This window comes from Pseudomyrmex gracilis, unplaced genomic scaffold (genome assembly GCF_002006095.1).
Source record: "Pseudomyrmex gracilis isolate BER0280 unplaced genomic scaffold, ASM200609v1 scaffold_22, whole genome shotgun sequence".
Classification (NCBI taxonomy): domain Eukaryota; kingdom Metazoa; phylum Arthropoda; class Insecta; order Hymenoptera; family Formicidae; genus Pseudomyrmex; species Pseudomyrmex gracilis.
The window spans coordinates 172,498-189,967 of NW_018020606.1; the positions used below are offsets into that span (position 1 = coordinate 172,498).

The window sequence follows — 17,470 nt, forward strand, 5'->3', positions numbered from 1 at the left end:
TATTTCGTTTTATACAAAGCGCATACAAAATATATTACACGTATGTATGTGTATGTATATATAGTATATTTACGAACACCTTTTCGCGTTGCTTCGTTGAACGATACAACAAATACGTTTCCGGTGAAATATGTTTCATAAAATAATAATACACTACACGAAATCTCTCTTTAGTATAAACTTTATATTCATCTTGCGCAAAATCACAAGATTACTTTTCCCCTTCACACGCTTCCTCCGCAGTCAAAACGCTCTTGCGTCTTCTTATACACATACTACAATAAAATTACAGAATATCGTGTATAAATAAGAGCACGCGTTTACAAAAGGCAACTTGGTATGCGGATGACAACAAATGCGAAAGTTTTACACATTATTTTCTAATAACTATTACATATTTCTGTTATGAAACTTTTTCCATGAGAATTTTTTCATCATTTCGATTCGTATAAAAATTAGGAATACATAAATGACAATCGCGTGTACAAAGCTTATACAAAGAAAAAAATTCGAACATAATTCCAAGACCCCCAGGTAAGTTAACTCACATGTTCTATTGGAATTATAAATGGCTGTCTTTTCCGGTTGTCTTGACAGTTGTAAATTAAAATGCGTCAGTGTACATAACTTAGACATTTACAATATAGGTATATTATATATAAATATATATATATATATAATTAAATGTGGCTCGCGTTTTATATTATATATAAATGTTCTAAAACTATAAATTTGTAATTGTTTATTATATCTTATATTTATAATTAGCTGCTCTCCTTATCACTTTTTGAATTAAAATAACAACTTTACGCTGTTTCGCAATTGATTAAAATATAGAAACTTACACCAAATAACTAACATAGAACACTGTATAGTTGTTTTTTTTTTTCTTTAAATTGTATAAATATATACCATTGGAGCCACGCTGCAGTCAGCTGCAATGCTTGTCATCGATTAACTCTAAGAGATTAAATATATAGTTTAACATTTTTCAAACCGAGATACATATACTCACACATATGTGATATTTGTTCGAACAAAAGAGCACGTGAATAATATTAACAATATTCTCTCTTACTTTCTTATCAGTCTAGTCAAAAATAATACAGGTTTTTGTCTTCAAAGCATGCTCGTATTACAAAGACATCACAAGACGTGACAAAGGCTAAACTTCCTGTGTGTTAAAATAATCATTTAATAAATCATTTAAATAAATTAATACATTTGCGTCTCGCACAAGTCAGGTACACATTAAACAATCGTTGTGTTGTGCGCAAGAACGATTAAAATAATTTAACTTCAAGAGTCTTTTTATATCTGTGTGTGAACGTAGCACCTTGTTTAAATATAACACAATCTATTTTAGTTTAATAAGTAGTGTAATATACACAAAAGAAATTGTTGGCTTCGGCACACGGGACTACGTGTTGCAACGATTCTGAATGGGATTATATTAAAATCGTAACTGCATATCTTGAAACAGTGGCAAATTAATTGAAAAATACTGATTTTCTTTTTGTACAATATCTCTTGTTTAAACACGCATACGTTGTGTGTTTAAACAAAATTATGTGCGCGCGGTGTGTGCGAGTTAATAATAATTCTTTAATTTTTGTTTCATATATTATATAGTCATAAGGCATCTCTTGAAATTTATGATGACAAAGCATCAATAATATCTTGCATGTGAAATATACACACATGTAAATTTTATACATTATAGTTTTTGGTAATTCTTTCAAAAAAAACTTTACATTTTTTAACAGATTTTTATATACTTTATCATGTTCAAAGTGTCGTCAAAATTATCGAATATACAGGGTGTCCCATTTTACAATATGCACCTAAATAAATCTGTAGGAACGTGGTTTCACGAAAAATGACCGTGACAAAAGTTATATAAACTCAAGAGGGACAAATAATATTATCAATTTTGTTATAGATGGCGCTACTTTCGATTTCATCATAACGGTCATTTTTTTAATCGAAGTTGATTTTTCTTTGAAAATAAAGTTGTAGCTGACAATAAGACAAATACAACGGTTTTTTGTTTTGGATCATTTTTCACAGCGTTTTTTAACTAATTGAATATAAAAACGCTCCCACTCTTACAGAGTGTATGACCCCAAACCGCACTTTACTTCAGTCTCTCTTTCTTTTTTTCTCTCCCTCTCTTTCTCTCTGCTTCTGCTGTGACACACACACATACAGCAAAGAGAGAGAGAGAGAGAGGGGGGGAGAGAAAAAGAGAGACTAAAGTAGTGTGATTTGGGGTCACGCACTCTGTAAGAGCGTTTTTATATTCAATTAGTTAAAAAACTTTGGAACGCTGTAACTCAGTGAAAAATGATCCAAAATAAAAAATAAAAAAACAAAAAACCGTTGTATTTGTCTTATTGTCAGCTGAAACTTTATTTTCAAAGAAAAATCAATTTCTTCTAAAAAACTGGCTGCCTTGATGAAATCTTGAAAGTGGCACTATCTACAACAAAATTGATAATATCATCATTTGTCCCCCTTGAATCTATACTTTTGTTAAGTTTTAATACATTTTTCGTGAAACCGCGAATTCCTACAGATTTATTTAGATGCATATTTTAAAATTGGACACCCTGCATAATGTGTCTCTATAACGCACGAAATATTGATGAAAGATTAATTGACTCTTTTCTAATGATTATTTGCATTTAATGGAGGTAGTTTACTTCACGTACCTATTTCCAAACAGTGAGACAATAGTCTTAAAATAGAAATATTAACGTTCCGCATTTCTTAGCTTTTTTAATTTGTCAAACCTGCAAATAGTTGCAGCGCACGTAGCAAAAGTATCACAGAATGCGATGTTCTACTATTTGCTTTTGAAAATGTGTACTTAAACAATACTGCGTTGCTTAATTCTACTTACGCATACATACAAAAATAATAAATGATAATTAGCCCTTTTGTTATTCTGCAACGAGACAAATTCGTTTACTCATCATTGCGCAGCTCTATAGCTCGATGATATATTTCGTCTGCGCAAAGATTTGTAACTTGTGCGTTAAAAGTTGCAGAATAGGACCGCAGAATCAAGGAGTTCGCTCCTTTGCGCGCGCGCCACGCGTGTATGAAAATATACTGTTTTTGTTCTGCGAGGCTGTATTATTTTATGTTACGACAACATAAAATATTAACCATCATTTCCATAATATATTAATCAAAACATAGAGCGAATATATATATGTACAATCTTAAGATGAGAGTTTTCTTTTTCTCTCTCTTCAAGACGAATAACAACACTTTTCTTTAATCCTATTGTAAATTCGTGATAAATAATAACTTGAGTGCAATAAATATCGATGCGTCGCGAACATTATCATTCGTAATACGAAGTGTACAATATGTTCCACAAGATAGCCGCGGTCATGAGACCTGTGTAGGTAAACATGCTGGCCCACCAGACTGCTTTCTCCCAGGTTTGCACCTCGAGATTTCGAAGAATGTTTATACCCACCAAAAGACCCGCTATGGCACCGGCCAAGTGGGCCACGTAACCGATCTGATCGTTGGTGTCAAGCACGTATCGATTGTACACGGCCTGACCGACGTCTACGCTCGTAATAACAAGAAACACCAACAGCTGCAGCACGGCAAATTCCATTTGCGACCAGTTCATTATAATGGTCGCCACGTGAGCCGTGATCAACGCGTAAACGCCGCCCGACGCACCGGCCAGATAGACCGTAGGATCCGAAACGGATGTACCGAGTGATCCGGCCAGTACACCAGCTACGTATATTATCAACACTCTCCACCATTTGTGAACCATTTCCAGCGGAATGCCCAACATGATTTGTACCAGTAAATTGACGACCAAATGAAAGACACTGTTGCACAAAATGCAAAAAAAAAATAAAACAATTTAGAAAGATTACAAAAATACACCTGATTTGATTATGTATTTGCGAAAGTGTGCGAACACTCCGACGGAAGCAGAATCAATACGTACCCAACATGCACAAACATGTACGTCAGATATCGCCAGGCTTCGTATCTCTTGTGCGGATTATAAATAAATAACGTAGCCGCCGGTCCGTCTACAGAAAGAGATTTGTGCTTAATCACATCATACATGAACAAAATGATTTCTATGATCGATATGATTATCATTGCCACGGCTGGCGGTCGACAGCTGTACTCATCTTCGTACAGCCCATCCGGATAGTCGCTAGAGTACAGAGAAGATTCCGTTATTGTACTTGTTTGTTGTTGGAGAGGCCGTAGGTCGGTAAAACGTGCGGTGGAGCATCTTAATTTACGGTTGAGTGGAATGGTAGCCTGGACAGAATCGCCAAAGCTCGAAGGAGGAGGAGTGGATGTTGGTGCGGGCATTGTTACGGTACTGATTTGTCGCTGGGGATAATACCTCGAGCCCACAGAAGTCTGTCTCAATGTGCGCGATGGTCGTTGAGGTATCATGGAGTGCACATATCGTTGTATGAAATTTCCAAATATACTTTGCATATCCTTTCTGTGGATCTAAAGTAAAAAAGAAGAAGTGTTATGAGAGAGAGAGAGAGAAAGAATATTGAATATATAATTTTGTAAAATATTTTAAAACATAATAAAATTTTATTGTAAAATTTATATTACTGACAAAACACAAACTATTCAATTTATCTTCTGAAAGATATAAAAAATTGATTGAATTTTTAAAGATTGAAGAACTCTGAGACTAACCATAGCTATGAACTCTGGATATTCCAGGTAACCGGACTCGTCCAAATCCGCTTTATGCATTATTGTGCGGATCACATTGGCGGGAATATCGTTCTGAAACTCTGGACCGCGAATCATCGCCTTCAGCTCTTGTAGCGATATTTTCCCGTCCCCGTCAAGATCATACTTCTCAAAAATAGCTTTCCAATGCTGCAACACGTACAAGGAACCGTCAAACGTGAGTATTTCTTCTTTAGCAATATGAATGTTTATAATGTGAATAGTAGTTCACTGATAAGAAGCAATACCGTTGCATTTGAAAAGTTTTTACTTAGGAGTGATTCATACTCAACTTATCGATTCGCATGAATCACTTGCACATACTAAGAAAACTAAACTACTAGAAAACTAAACAGTTGGATACAGAAAATGTAAAAATATCTCATGATATAATAGATATTTATCTGATAATAATAATAAACAATAATAATTATGTTATTCTTCTTCTTGTTATTGTTGAATAATAATTATACTTGGACTGTATAAACTATTTTGTGTATTTTTTAGACATCTACATCTATTAAATCTATTTTCAAAAGAGCGTTCACAAAAAGCTCATTTACATATTACTGTGATACATAACAGAACTATAACAAATAGACTTTGAAAACATCACTTACAGACTCATTATACTGCAGTGGAATGGTCACCGCAGTCTCTCCTTCACGATTGGTCGACATCCTTATCAATTTGAAACTCCTGCAAAGTAAATATCAGATGCATCAGCACGACGCTCCGTGTTCTACCGAGCGAGAGAAAGAGCTTTTATCCTAATTGCACAAATAAATCATAAAAAAACCATGTCACGACATTTCCCACTTTTCCGAATTTCTGAGTCAGAGCGCGTAGTTTTCAACCAGGAGAGAGAGAGAGAGAGTCTCGGATATGCACCGAGCTAGATCCTTCACTGTGATCTCTCCGCTGGTTCATGTGTCGAGACACAAATCTAAAATAAGACCGGAACCACACAGACCACGCGCGTCCCGTGCACGGGAAGAAAACAAATGTTTTTGCGCAATGTCGCGCACGTGTTTTTTTACCTGGAGCGAAGCGGGGACAAGGTGCGGGAACGTGCGCTCTCACGTTCGCTCTCGCCTAGCACGAGGAAAAAACGTGATACGCGGTTCGCGCGTGTACCCGAGGTTACTCTCCTTCACCTGACCTGAACCGCGGAACACAATGCGAACACCTGCGCCACTCGCCGCGCGTTAAAACACACTACTTCGCGCGACAAGTATTCCGGGCATTCCGAACGGTCCAGTTCGGAATTATTCGATAACGCCCGGCGGCGATGACACATTTTCTCCTTATCTTCCGTCGGAGATACGCGCGCGACGGGAAAGATATCGCGATAAAAAAAAAAAAAAAAAAAAAACATACCGACGCCGGGCGTCGATCGTCCCGCCGATCTGTCTCGGAACGCCCGGGGACCGTGTGTTCCATCGCTCTGATGATGATGTAATAAAAAAAAAAAAACGTAACGTGAAAAGTCGCGCGCGCAAAACGCGCCAAATCCCGCGTGAACGCGCGTCCGCGGTCCAAAACGTGACGCGCATCCCTAACCTTCACGCACGAGGGGGATTCCATTCCGAGACATGCAGCCGCACAGCGCGTTGAACCTCTCGACGCGTTCCGACCGTGATAAACCACACGCGCGTAAGATCGAACTTACCCGAGAGATCGCAACAGGTCTCTCGCGAAACCTTGAAAACGAGAGACGAAGTAAGAAGGATGCGCGCTACTACTACTGATCGCCGCGTGTCACTGACCCGATCGATGTCGAGATTGGGGACGGTCTCCGCCAGGACGGTCGCGTGGCACAGGTCGGGTTTTCCCCTCCGAGTTCTCACGAGAACGAGCGAACGTAACGGTACACCGTCCTCTCCTCCGGGAGATACAACGAAGCGCAAAACTTGGCAAAAATTCGAGAATTTGTTTTATCGGCAAGTGTGTCGCGAGGTTAACCGGTCTTCTCTTTTTTTGGGGGGGGAGGGGGGAGGATCTCTTCCTCTTTGACGGTCGCTCCGACGCAAATAAGGTGGGTGATTTACTACCGGTTTCTTTATTTCTCGTCAATGAGACAGCTCTTTTTATTTAAACAACGTTCCGTTTTCGTGACTGTACATACTCCTCTTGTATTGTTCTTTTTATATCTTTATTGTCATCTTTATTGTCACACAGTTTATTGTTTAGTCTCGTATACGTACTGGACAACGGATGGTAAACAATAACACGAATCCGGAGCTCTTCTCCAACCAAGTTTCTTTCCGCTTCTCCGCGAACACGTGCGTTTTTTTTCTTCTTTTTATTCTCGATTTTTCCCGCACGTATGTACGGCTTGTTTTTTTCTATAAAATTTATTTTTTTTTCAGGCAATATTCAAGGCTCTCTCGCGCGGTGTGCGTGCACAAACGCGTATCGACGTTACATCACTCGGTGTGCACTAAAAATACACTCGCTTAGCGTCAATAGAGATCCGGCATCTATCAATTCATCGAGTGCTCATCCTCGTGTGCAACGCATCGCCGCGTTGACTCATCGGGAACTTGTTTCAACTTGTTGATAAAACTTATACAAAGAGAGAATCTTCGTACGTACCACACACACGCATACGTGTGCCGTGACGAATTATGCTTGTCACGATCGCATGCTGTTTTTTTTTTTTTTTTTTACAAACGCAATACTCGGACGAGTTTTCGAATTATAACCCGTCCGTAATAATTTTTTCTTTCACCTCTTTGAGCGCGGGCGGTTTTGCAACGCGCCCGACGCGCTAAAAGGTCTCACAGTGGCCAAGGTTACCCCTAGCGACGAATGAATCAACAAACGAGCCATCCGGGATCATTGACAGTCGCGTCGGGGAAGAACTTGTTCAACGTCCCGCTAAAAACCAATTTCATTTTGTAACAATAATTAAAAACCGAAGCGTGTTACGTCAATCAACACAGCCGAGCGGCGATTTGGCACAATGTGCAAAAAGGGAAAACCGAAGATAGCCGCGAGCTACAGAGTGAAAGAACCGATAGACAATTTGAAAATAAGGTAGCGTGTGTCAATATATATCGAAACTTTTTACATCGCATGTGTGTTTAAAAAACAATATACAGGAAAGAAGTTAAAATTAACGCTTTTGTGTGAAATTTGTTTTTTTTTTTTTTTCGCATTTGTCTGGCCATTAAAAAAAAAAAACATTTCCGTTTGTTTTATCGTTTCTCAAATGTTGTGTATGTATGTGAGAAAAATTTACATAGATTTTATTTTAAGAAAACAACAAATAGCTCTCGAAGGACGAGAGGAGGACGACGGGTTTGCGATATTGCAGGAAATTCCTTGATTATAACTCGACGATAAATCAGCCTCGACGCGATGAAGGTTGCACAAAACGACAAGAGAGGCGGCAAAATTAATTCTTGCGCGATGTTTTCAACTCTTTCTGTTTATGGATCCATTAGATCGCGCGCATCCGAGAGAGTTTACATAATCAATCAAACTCGAGATCTTGTCTTGCGGGTCTTTATTTAACGCCTCATAATTATGTACGTTCTCTCACGTGCTTACGACCATTTATGTTTGATCACGGGAAAACAAAACTACAAGAATCCTTATTATCTCCTGTTATGTAAAAACAAAACTGGTTAACGCGTGTAAATTTTTGCATGAGCAAGCAAATTTTTTCAGCGCTTTTCCGCGGCTCGAAAGAAGAAAACGTTCATCAATTTGCGTTGCAGAGAATTCTCTGCATTTCCAATTCCGGCGAAGAATTTGCTCGGAGTTGTGAAGGTTGGAAAAAAGAAAAAAGAAAAAAAAAACGAAAGAGAGCGGCGTACGTACGTATATGTGGATGCATTAGCATAACTCTCCGACTTCGGGACGTTACGTAATTAGTCGCGTGTTAAACGACCACCTTTCCTTTTTCTTGCCGTCGACGTCTGATTAAGGAATTTTTTGTTCCGTGATAATTAGACTCGCGTGTGTGTGTGTGTGTGTGTGTGAAAGAGAGAGAGAGAGAGTAATTCTCCGTGAATTGTGCCCCGCTTGGGTTTGTCCCGACAAGAGATATTATATGGGAAGCCCCACGAATTCGCGAATGTTCTTTTTTTTTTTTTAATCGAGAGACAAAAAGTTTCTTTGTGTTGTGTGTTCGAACGTCTTCGGAGTGTGCGCTTGCACACTTTTGAGTTTATAACTGAAAAAATAAAAACATCTTTGATAATTTATATTAAAGTCCGAATGTGTTTATTACGTATTTTTGTTGCACTAACTCAGCAAGTGTTTTTTTCTTACATAATTTGCACTAATAATCGTTCACATGAATAATTCAATTTTTGTTCTTTAATCGAGTGGTTATTAGCGGAAAAGAATAATGAAGATAAGAAAGATAATTAAGCTTCACACACGCTAATTATCATATTTTGGCTTATCAGCACGTATTGTCTTTGTTTATCTTATTAGCTGTAATGTATTTATTTAAAAGTTTATTTAAAAGTTTCTTCTGTATACGTGCGCGCGCGCAGTTTCCGTGGAATCGGAGAAAACAGAGAAATCCAGGCATCTGGCCTCGAAACCATCTTTTCCGAATCACATCGGATTTCTAACATCGTCGGCGCGTTTCGTTTGTTGTTTCAGGGTGCGAGTCGTGCAGCAGAGATCTCCGTTGGCCGAGCTACTGGCCGACGAGTCCGAGGGTGGCGAGACCAGAGATTCCAACTTCTTGGAGGAGAAGGATCGTATTTTTAGCTGGCAGGAGAAGGTGTTCAGCCCGTTCGAGATTGATTTTTACGCGGACGAGAAGAATTGCCTGACCGATCATCAGCGTGAATATCACCAGCGTATACGCGACGAGCAGCTACAGGGTGACCAATTGTACTCGTACACGGAGAATGACTCCTATTACGCCTACGACAACCTCCTGACGAAGCCTTACAGGCACGTGTCTTCTTCTTTAATATAATTGTTGCGTACAATAGAAACATTTTTGTTTGTAAGAACAATATAAAAACAGACATTGAAGAGCTCGAAAAGAGTTTCTTTTTTTTTTACTCTTTACAATTGTCTGTGGAACTTAACAGCTCCGGTCGATGAAATGAATTCTTTCTTTACAGGTCCTATCTGTCGAAGAAGAATCAGACCGCGTTACCGATCCTGCAAAATCGCAAACCCTTTCGCGAGCGATACAACAAACGCGTGGTGGACGACGGGTCCGCGAACGTTCGATCGGGTCATTATCTCTACACCGAGCGTGTCGCCATGCACGTGATGGCCGATCTGTCCCGCAGTGACGAGCCGGTGATCGCCGGATCGGCGGACACGGAAACGCCTCTCTGCACCGTGACTTACGACAAGGCGCGCAAACTGCTGACAATTAGCCCCGATTTCACGCACGGCGACGCGGACGAGCACTACAACGTCACGAACAGTTACGGCATCAAGTTCAATTATCGGATCGAGCACGTTTCCGAGAGTCGGACGCAGCAGCAGCTGCAGGAGCGGCGCGAAGACGCGCGCCGTGTAAGTATCTAAGTATTCGAACACACGATTTGTGTGTGCAATCGGCATTCCGCTGCTCTCGCCGCGTCACCACCGTGATCAAAAAAAGACAGTGTTTTCCTGGAAAAAGCTATCTCTCGAACCACCCACCGTGAAACACGTCCGTTTGTTCGGCGCGCGTGCGGCGCAGTTGCGTTTACAACCCGCTCAATTCTGTCCGCTCTGACTCATGTCTCTCTCTCTCTCTTTCTCTCATCTTCGAAGTAACATTTTAATTTCCAATTTCATTTCTAACGCGGTGATCCTACTTTAATAACTTCATATTTTTTTATACGTATTTATATTAATAATTTAAGATATATGTAAAAAAAAAAACTATAGCTATATTTAGACTCGCGGAATTCCGCGGAAACAATATTGCTTAACAGATTAAACCGAAGCGGAATCGTAAATGAGGTAACAAGAATGTCTCTGTGTGTCATGCTTACTCCGCAAAAAGTAAACCGCAATAAGGAGGATGTATGGCGCAAGTGATTACGGGAATTTACGGCAATGACCAACGCCGGAGGGAATACTAACTTTTCAGACAATTATATAAAAAAATTCATTCTTATATCACTCGAATCTTTCTGAGGTTTTTCTTGTTCAATTGTACAATTTGTTTAAATCGTTCGTTCGATCGTCGTTTGTATTGTATTGTTAAAACAGTTTTCTTGTTCGGAATGAAAAAGTCGGACCAAAAGTCTGAACGGGGAACGGGCACGGGCGAGGAACGGGGGCATGGCGGTTTGTTACCGAATGTATCGAATTGGAGACAAATGAATTTTGATTGCGCGCGTTTATTTTTCGCTCCGAGCGAGCTCTTCTCGCGAAGTTCGAAGCCGGCTCGATCGTCGTAACAATTCGACGAAGAGTTTAATCGTTATAATCGGAGAACGTACGATACAAAAAAAAAAAAAAAAACTATCGGAACTTCGCCCGCGGGGGAGAAAAAATGATGCGGTGTATACGTACCCCACGTAGGAGATTTCTGAGATTTGTCGCATCACTCTTTGCGGATAGAACATGATGACGGTCTGCTCTGTGCGGTCTTCCGTGCGGTGCGCCGTTGTTGAACACGTTAACTACAACTGTCCTCGAAACTTGTCGCCGATCATCGGCATCTTCGAAAAATCCGTCGATTCACTGCTGTTCCTTCCCTCTTCCATAAGAACGGTCCAGGACACACCCAGCGGCGACTGTTTTGCGATCCGACGATTTTTTCGTCGTGCTTTTGCACATATTTGAGCAATTTTGAATGAAATTGTTGCGATTGTGTTTTTTGTTTTTGTTTTTGTTTGTTTTTGTTTTTTTTTAATTATTATTATTAGAAGTCCGAAATATATTGACGATCGCGTCGCGATTTGCTTTGTTCATCCGCGCGCGTCAAGCGCCAAGTTGACCACTGCACTCCGTACGAACAACTGAATTCTATGGTTCTCCCGAGTGTCTTCTTAAACACTCTCTTCACATGAGACTGCTGTACGTTGGCTATCAGCGGTGCCCGTACACGTACACAACGGTGTACAAATGTGTACGGTGAGGCACGAACATATCTGCAAACACACGGAAATAAACGTTTCGCACACCACATCAGCGCGGTGGTGGCAGCGTTGTGTGGTGAAGGCAATATCTCTATCACTGCACTCCACTGCAAAGTGGCCGAATCAGATTAGCGAGGTTTATCTCGCCCCGTTATTAGATACAGCAATGTGTCACAATGTTGAAATTGATGAGTTTCGCACAAAAGAAAATCTTGCTCAAACATTTATCGCGAATTTGCAAATCTGCGAGATCTCTCGCAGTGCGACAGAAGATATCGCCTTAACGTTCTCGTAAGAGAAAATTGAAATTTGCGAGCTTGGCAGGATGTAAATGTAATTTTGTTTTATAACGAAACGGAGGGAGATAGAGTAGAGAGTTTTTACATCTTTTTGACCATAAAAATTTACTATATAAATAAATATGTACGCAATTACTTAAGATATAGTTTACGTAAGTTTTGACAATGTAAAACTGAACAAAAATTAGGTCAATCAAATGTCGATGTTTTTCTGTTTTATTGCAGGAAGTGCAAGAGCAGCTCGATTACAAGACGACGGAGTTACACAAAGAGCTTCAATTGCCGCCGACAAATTTCTCTACTTTATTTTTAAATTTCGATATCGCGTCGGCTCACGGTTTCTCTTACGGCGGACTGTTCGTTACGTACTTCATCGATTTGCCGCGACATTGGGACACACAGCAGAAGGAACGATTGTTGGGTAGAACGCAGAAATGTTTAGAAAATAAAACGGCGTATTTCAGTTATTGCACCGACATATCCTTGCATTGTCCGTCAAATACGTTTCAACAGTCAAAGAACAATAACGCATCATCTTGGCCCCGTTTATTATTCTTCGTAGCGTCCCTGGACAGTTGGACCAGGTAATTAAAATTTTTACATCAAGAAACAATCTTCATTTCTTTTTATTTAATCCTAATAAAATTTCTTGCTGATCTTCTCGTAAATAATTTTTTTCTCACTCGACGACAAACTCTGCTTGTTGAAAATAAATATCGATCTGTTTTTCAAACACGTACAGATATCGAATAGAGGGTTACGCATCGTTATCAGTACCGATGACACCTGGCGCTTACAAATTCACGATTCCTACGTGGCGTGCGAAAGACAGCATAATCGACGCGATGAGACGATATTTTGTCGGAGGCTCGTACGCGCTCGAAGACATAACGTACTGCGGCATTCCGATGACGCACGAGGGTAAAATCCTGGACAAATCGCGTTTGAAAGTTGTGCCGAGCGGCGAGATCAAAATCAATATGAATATCGCGCATCAAAACGGCACGCGTGCGAAACACCTTGATCATTGGACGACCGACGATTTCGGCAGAGTGAACACCGATGATCTCGTGAACGATATCGAGAGCGTTCTCGAGCAATTCAAAGCGGCGAAAGAACGCATGGTGCGAATAAGAGCAATGAATTCCTAAATGCACGTTATCACGAGCAACGTGATAATCACAAAGACTAATTAAGTAGTTAACTAATTAAGTAATTAACTTAATTTAACTAAATTAAGATTAATAAAGATGCCAAAAATGTTTTTTCAAAAGAACTTTATGACATTTATGTATATTTTTGCGACGCTGTTTCAATAAATGTACAGTGTAAATAGAGCGAGAAAATAAAGTTATAAATGCAAAAATTAACTTCAAATAAAATGCGCAAATAATTTACATTGCAATCGCCACAAAATATGTATGCACAAAAAACGTAAAACAAAAAAAAAAAAACTTACCTGTAAATTTGAGCGCGTGCGTTGAGATCTGAAATCCAAAACTTTGACTGCGCATGCGACATGCGGTTTAAATCTCCGTCACTCCGGGCGCGATGCGTGTTGACGTTCGTGCACTTCCGAGATGCTGATGTTCCTGATATTTCCCTCGTTTTTCGTTCTTATTATTCTTGCCGTGTGCAGAACTTACTCGAGAAGATCGAAATCCGGCAAGAATGTTTGCGTGGTCGTACTTGGTGATATCGGCAGGAGTCCGCGTATGCAATATCACGCGATTTCCTTCGCCAAAGAAGAATTCACCGTAAACATCATAGGTTATCCCGGCTCGCTGCCGATGAAGGAAATCCGCGAAAACGCGCGCATACGGATTCACTATCTGCGACCACCTCCCGAATTGCAAAATAGTACGAATTGCAAATTTAAACAATATGTGTCTTTTTGTATAAATTTTCGGTTTCAATAATTTTTTTTTACAGTTTTGAGATCTCTCGGTTCACGGTTCGTTTGTATACATAAGTTGCAACCTACCTACAAAAAAAGAAGAATAAAATTATATCAAAATTTAATGAGTTTTAATTATTTTAGGATTACCGCTTGTTCTGTGTTACGTAACAAAGGTGATCTGGCAGACCGCTAATCTTCTGTGGTCGTTATTCTGCAAGCAAAGTGTGCCAGATCTATTGATATTACAGAATCCACCCGCAATACCAACGATTCCAATATGCTGGTTTTATTGCGCGCTAATGGAAACGCAATTTGCAATCGACTGGCACAATTATGCGCATTCGCTTATGGCATTAAGCCTGGGAAAAAATCACATTTTAGTTAGGGTAGCAAGAATTATAGAGATAACTTTTGGACGCATGGCGAATAACAATTTTTGTGTCACCAAGGCGATGAAAGAAGATTTAGAAAACACATTTGCCATTCAGTTAGTACTTGTGAAACACAATTTTTTAAAAACTTTTGTATAAAACTTATAAATTACGTTTTTCTTCAGTAAGGTATTCTTGCAAGATCAACAGTTTTAAAAAGATTACTCAATACTGATCTATTGCAGAGCTAAGGTTCTGTACGACAGACCAACGGATGAGTTCCATCCGATAACTCTAACAGAAAAAAGTGACTTTCTACGCAAGTTAGCTGAACAATATGATGTATCCATACCTCAATCACCCAAAAGATCCGGTTTCATTGTGTCCAGTACTAGTTGGACGGAAGATGAAGATTTTTCAGTTCTGTTAAATGCTCTACAAGGTGTAAAAGCTGTTTGTTTTTGCCACGAATAATCAAATGAAATGTCACTAAAGCTGTTCTGTTTTTATAGAGTACGAAGATACGTGCGAAGATGGAGAATTGAATTTACCAGATTTAATATGTGTGATAACGGGCAAAGGACCTTTGAAGGATTTTTACACAGCTATTATTAATTTAAAAACTTGGAAGCACATCACAGTAAAGACATTGTGGCTTGAATTTGAGGATTATCCAAAAATATTAGGTATCACGCACACACTCACAATGTTTTTATGTTGTTTGACAAATAACAATTTGTTTTCTTTTTTTTACATGTGTATATAATATACACAATCTCGTAAAACATTTTATAAAATATTCCAAATATTACTGAGAATTGTTTTGAAATAGCTTGTGCAGATCTTGGTGTTTGCCTGCACACATCATCCAGCGGACTAGATTTACCAATGAAAGTTGTCGATATGTTTGGTTGCGGCTTGCCAGTTTGCGCGTACAAGTTCAAATGGTAATAATGAGACATATACATGTGAATGTGTAATAATACACGAATGCCAAACAGATTTATATCAAAACCTATGTTCTGTTGTTTAGCTTATCCGAGTTGGTAAGGCACAACGAGAACGGTTTTGTGTTTGAAAATGAGACCGAATTAGCTCAACAGTTGAAGATGTGGTTTCAAGATTTTCCCGATAACGAGACACAACAACAGTTACGCAAAAACTTTCAACAGAATATGTTTACATCTCAGCTGTACTGTAACGATTGGCATGGTAACTGGAAGTTTAATGTGTTATCTTGTTTCCAAAAATGAATTCCATTTTAGTTTATATAATTTTTGTTCCTAATATAAGTTTGTTTTACACATGTTTTATATAATCTCTTCAATTATTTCATACCTGTATGTATTTTCTTTTGTTTATTTGAGAATATTTTGTTTTATTAACATTAGTATTTGTTTTGCTGTATTAAAACGTTAGAGAAATCTTCAGTTACTAAAAAATATTACAAAGTTATGTTGGGGCTTGTTAATTACATGTAGTCTCTATTTGCTTTAATTTTTTTTAAGAGAAAAAATCTGAGCTTGAAATAACAGATATCGATAGACAAACAGAGCAAACCTCAACATAGTTGTTCCTTTTTATATGCACAAATAAGGATTTGTATCTTTCTCTCTATCTTTGTTGAATGTAAAAATAATTTAAATTACTCAAATTATTAGTATTTATTTTTCCATTATTTTTACATGTATAGATACATTTTAACCTGATACAGAGTAAATTCGCATTTTAATGTCTTTAGTTTATATAAAAAAAAATTTGTCTTGTTTGAGAAAAATTTATAAAATCAACATTTACAAATCCTAATTTAAATTAAAAACTTTTCTATTAATTTTGTTACTTCTCTTATCTGTTGTTTTAACGGCGAACCTTCGCCGCTTATTACCGAACAAGCTACAACTGGTCTATTAACTCCGCAGGATCTTCCCAAAGTAGTTTTACTGTTAACAAATACATAAGGAACATTTTTGTCTTCACACAGTAACGGCAAGTGCAATAGAATTTCTAACGGTTGAGCATCCGCTGCCAAAACTATAAGCTCCGCTTGGCCACGATTTAGAGATTTAGTAGCTTCATTTGCTCCCTTTTTCAGTTCCTTCCGGCTAAGCGCCTGTTGAACCAAGTTCAATACCTTCGATGTTGTGTCCTGATCTGCCAAGGGAAAAGCCTTTGATTCTTTCTTTATATCTTGCGACTGGAACACACAATTCAAATTATTAACGTTATATGTTGAAGTTGATTCGATAGATCGTGGGAAATTTGATGATTTGTATCTTTGTGTCTTTAAAACGCACGTTTAAAAACTTGTACGCAACAATTATACAATTTGGCAATTTATAAATGCCTCAGTACACGAGATATTATTTATATCAAATGATGTTTTTGACGTTCAAGATATTATTTGCGAAATTTCATGTTCTGAGGTATTTACGTACATACATTGTCGCCGACTGTCTTTCCGCGTGGATAAAGCTAACCTTAAAACTCAAGTAATTACGCAGTACACATCCCGCAATCAAGACTTTGTTGTTACTTACAATTTCGTCACTTGTGTTTTCCATGATTGAGACCGCTCTTGTTTCGTATTAAAAATTTTTTGTTTTTATTTGTAAATTTCTAAAAGTTTCGAGATTTGTTGTATGTATATGGCTCAACGAACCGAACTAAGCTAGTTCATACGCCACTCTAAGTAAAGAAAGTTTCGAGAAACGCAGAGGAACGAGATAGATCCACCGAGATAGAACTCACAAATATAGCGCACGTGGCGTAGTTGTATTTCGAACAGCGGCTTTATTGGTCGGCAGAGTAACCAACAGGGGTTACGCGTTCCCAAAATCCTACCTTGGTAGCCAATACTATAACAGTACATGTGACGTGAAATATAGCATTTTAATAACCAAGGTAGGATTTTAGAACATATCCCAGCTAGGATTGGCATTTGAACAATTAGGGTCGAAGCACAGACTTTTCTACAATGCATACCATACAAGATACAAGAGAATCAATCGATCAGAGCTTTCCAGAACAAAGTGGGAGTGGAAATAAAAGGTTCTGATTGGTTGATTCTCTTGT

The 17,470-nt window shown here is 38.6% G+C and overlaps 4 protein-coding genes across 11 annotated transcripts; 2 read left to right on the top strand and 2 right to left on the bottom strand.

Annotated features, from left to right (window-relative positions):
• Positions 1 to 764: 764 nt before the first annotated feature.
• LOC109851866 (rhomboid-related protein 3-like) lies at positions 765 to 13,664 on the bottom strand. 7 transcript variants are annotated; one of them, XM_020422391.1, is made up of 7 exons: positions 13,587 to 13,664; positions 11,260 to 11,840; positions 5,379 to 5,457; positions 4,720 to 4,908; positions 4,406 to 4,518; positions 3,989 to 4,207; positions 765 to 3,866 (listed from the first exon to the last, which is right to left on the bottom strand). In XM_020422391.1, the coding sequence occupies exons 2-7, from the start codon at positions 11,310 to 11,312 to the stop codon at positions 3,356 to 3,358; spliced, it is 1,164 nt and encodes a 387-aa protein (XP_020277980.1). In that variant the 5' UTR covers positions 11,313 to 11,840; positions 13,587 to 13,664; the 3' UTR covers positions 765 to 3,355. The 7 variants fall into 7 exon arrangements, with proteins under 7 accessions (XP_020277980.1, XP_020277974.1, XP_020277976.1 ...); XM_020422385.1 differs by having other exon boundaries at positions 3,989 to 4,518; XM_020422387.1 differs by lacking the exons at positions 11,260 to 11,840; positions 13,587 to 13,664 and adding exons at positions 5,569 to 5,704; positions 5,799 to 6,100 and having other exon boundaries at positions 3,989 to 4,518.
• LOC109851865 (Meckel syndrome type 1 protein-like) lies at positions 6,708 to 13,463 on the top strand. Of its 2 annotated transcripts, none has more exons than XM_020422383.1 (7): positions 6,708 to 6,796; positions 6,952 to 7,043; positions 7,131 to 7,800; positions 9,385 to 9,684; positions 9,861 to 10,266; positions 12,353 to 12,711; positions 12,870 to 13,463. In XM_020422383.1, exons 3-7 carry the CDS (start codon positions 7,727 to 7,729, stop codon positions 13,276 to 13,278), a joined length of 1,548 nt encoding a protein of 515 aa, XP_020277972.1. In that variant the 5' UTR covers positions 6,708 to 6,796; positions 6,952 to 7,043; positions 7,131 to 7,726; the 3' UTR covers positions 13,279 to 13,463. The 2 variants fall into 2 exon arrangements, with proteins under 2 accessions (XP_020277972.1, XP_020277973.1); XM_020422384.1 differs by having other exon boundaries at positions 6,712 to 6,796; positions 6,940 to 7,043.
• Positions 13,636 to 15,735, top strand: LOC109851867 (chitobiosyldiphosphodolichol beta-mannosyltransferase). The gene is made up of 6 exons (XM_020422393.1): positions 13,636 to 13,987; positions 14,169 to 14,514; positions 14,644 to 14,840; positions 14,911 to 15,084; positions 15,231 to 15,345; positions 15,432 to 15,735. The coding sequence occupies exons 1-6, from the start codon at positions 13,708 to 13,710 to the stop codon at positions 15,649 to 15,651; spliced, it is 1,332 nt and encodes a 443-aa protein (XP_020277982.1). The 5' UTR covers positions 13,636 to 13,707; the 3' UTR covers positions 15,652 to 15,735.
• A 312-nt stretch (positions 15,736 to 16,047) lies between these two features.
• LOC109851868 (NHP2-like protein 1 homolog) lies at positions 16,048 to 17,150 on the bottom strand. The gene is made up of 2 exons (XM_020422394.1): positions 16,936 to 17,150; positions 16,048 to 16,592 (listed from the first exon to the last, which is right to left on the bottom strand). Exons 1-2 carry the CDS (start codon positions 16,957 to 16,959, stop codon positions 16,206 to 16,208), a joined length of 411 nt encoding a protein of 136 aa, XP_020277983.1. The 5' UTR covers positions 16,960 to 17,150; the 3' UTR covers positions 16,048 to 16,205.
• Between the last annotated feature and the right edge of the window lie 320 nt (positions 17,151 to 17,470).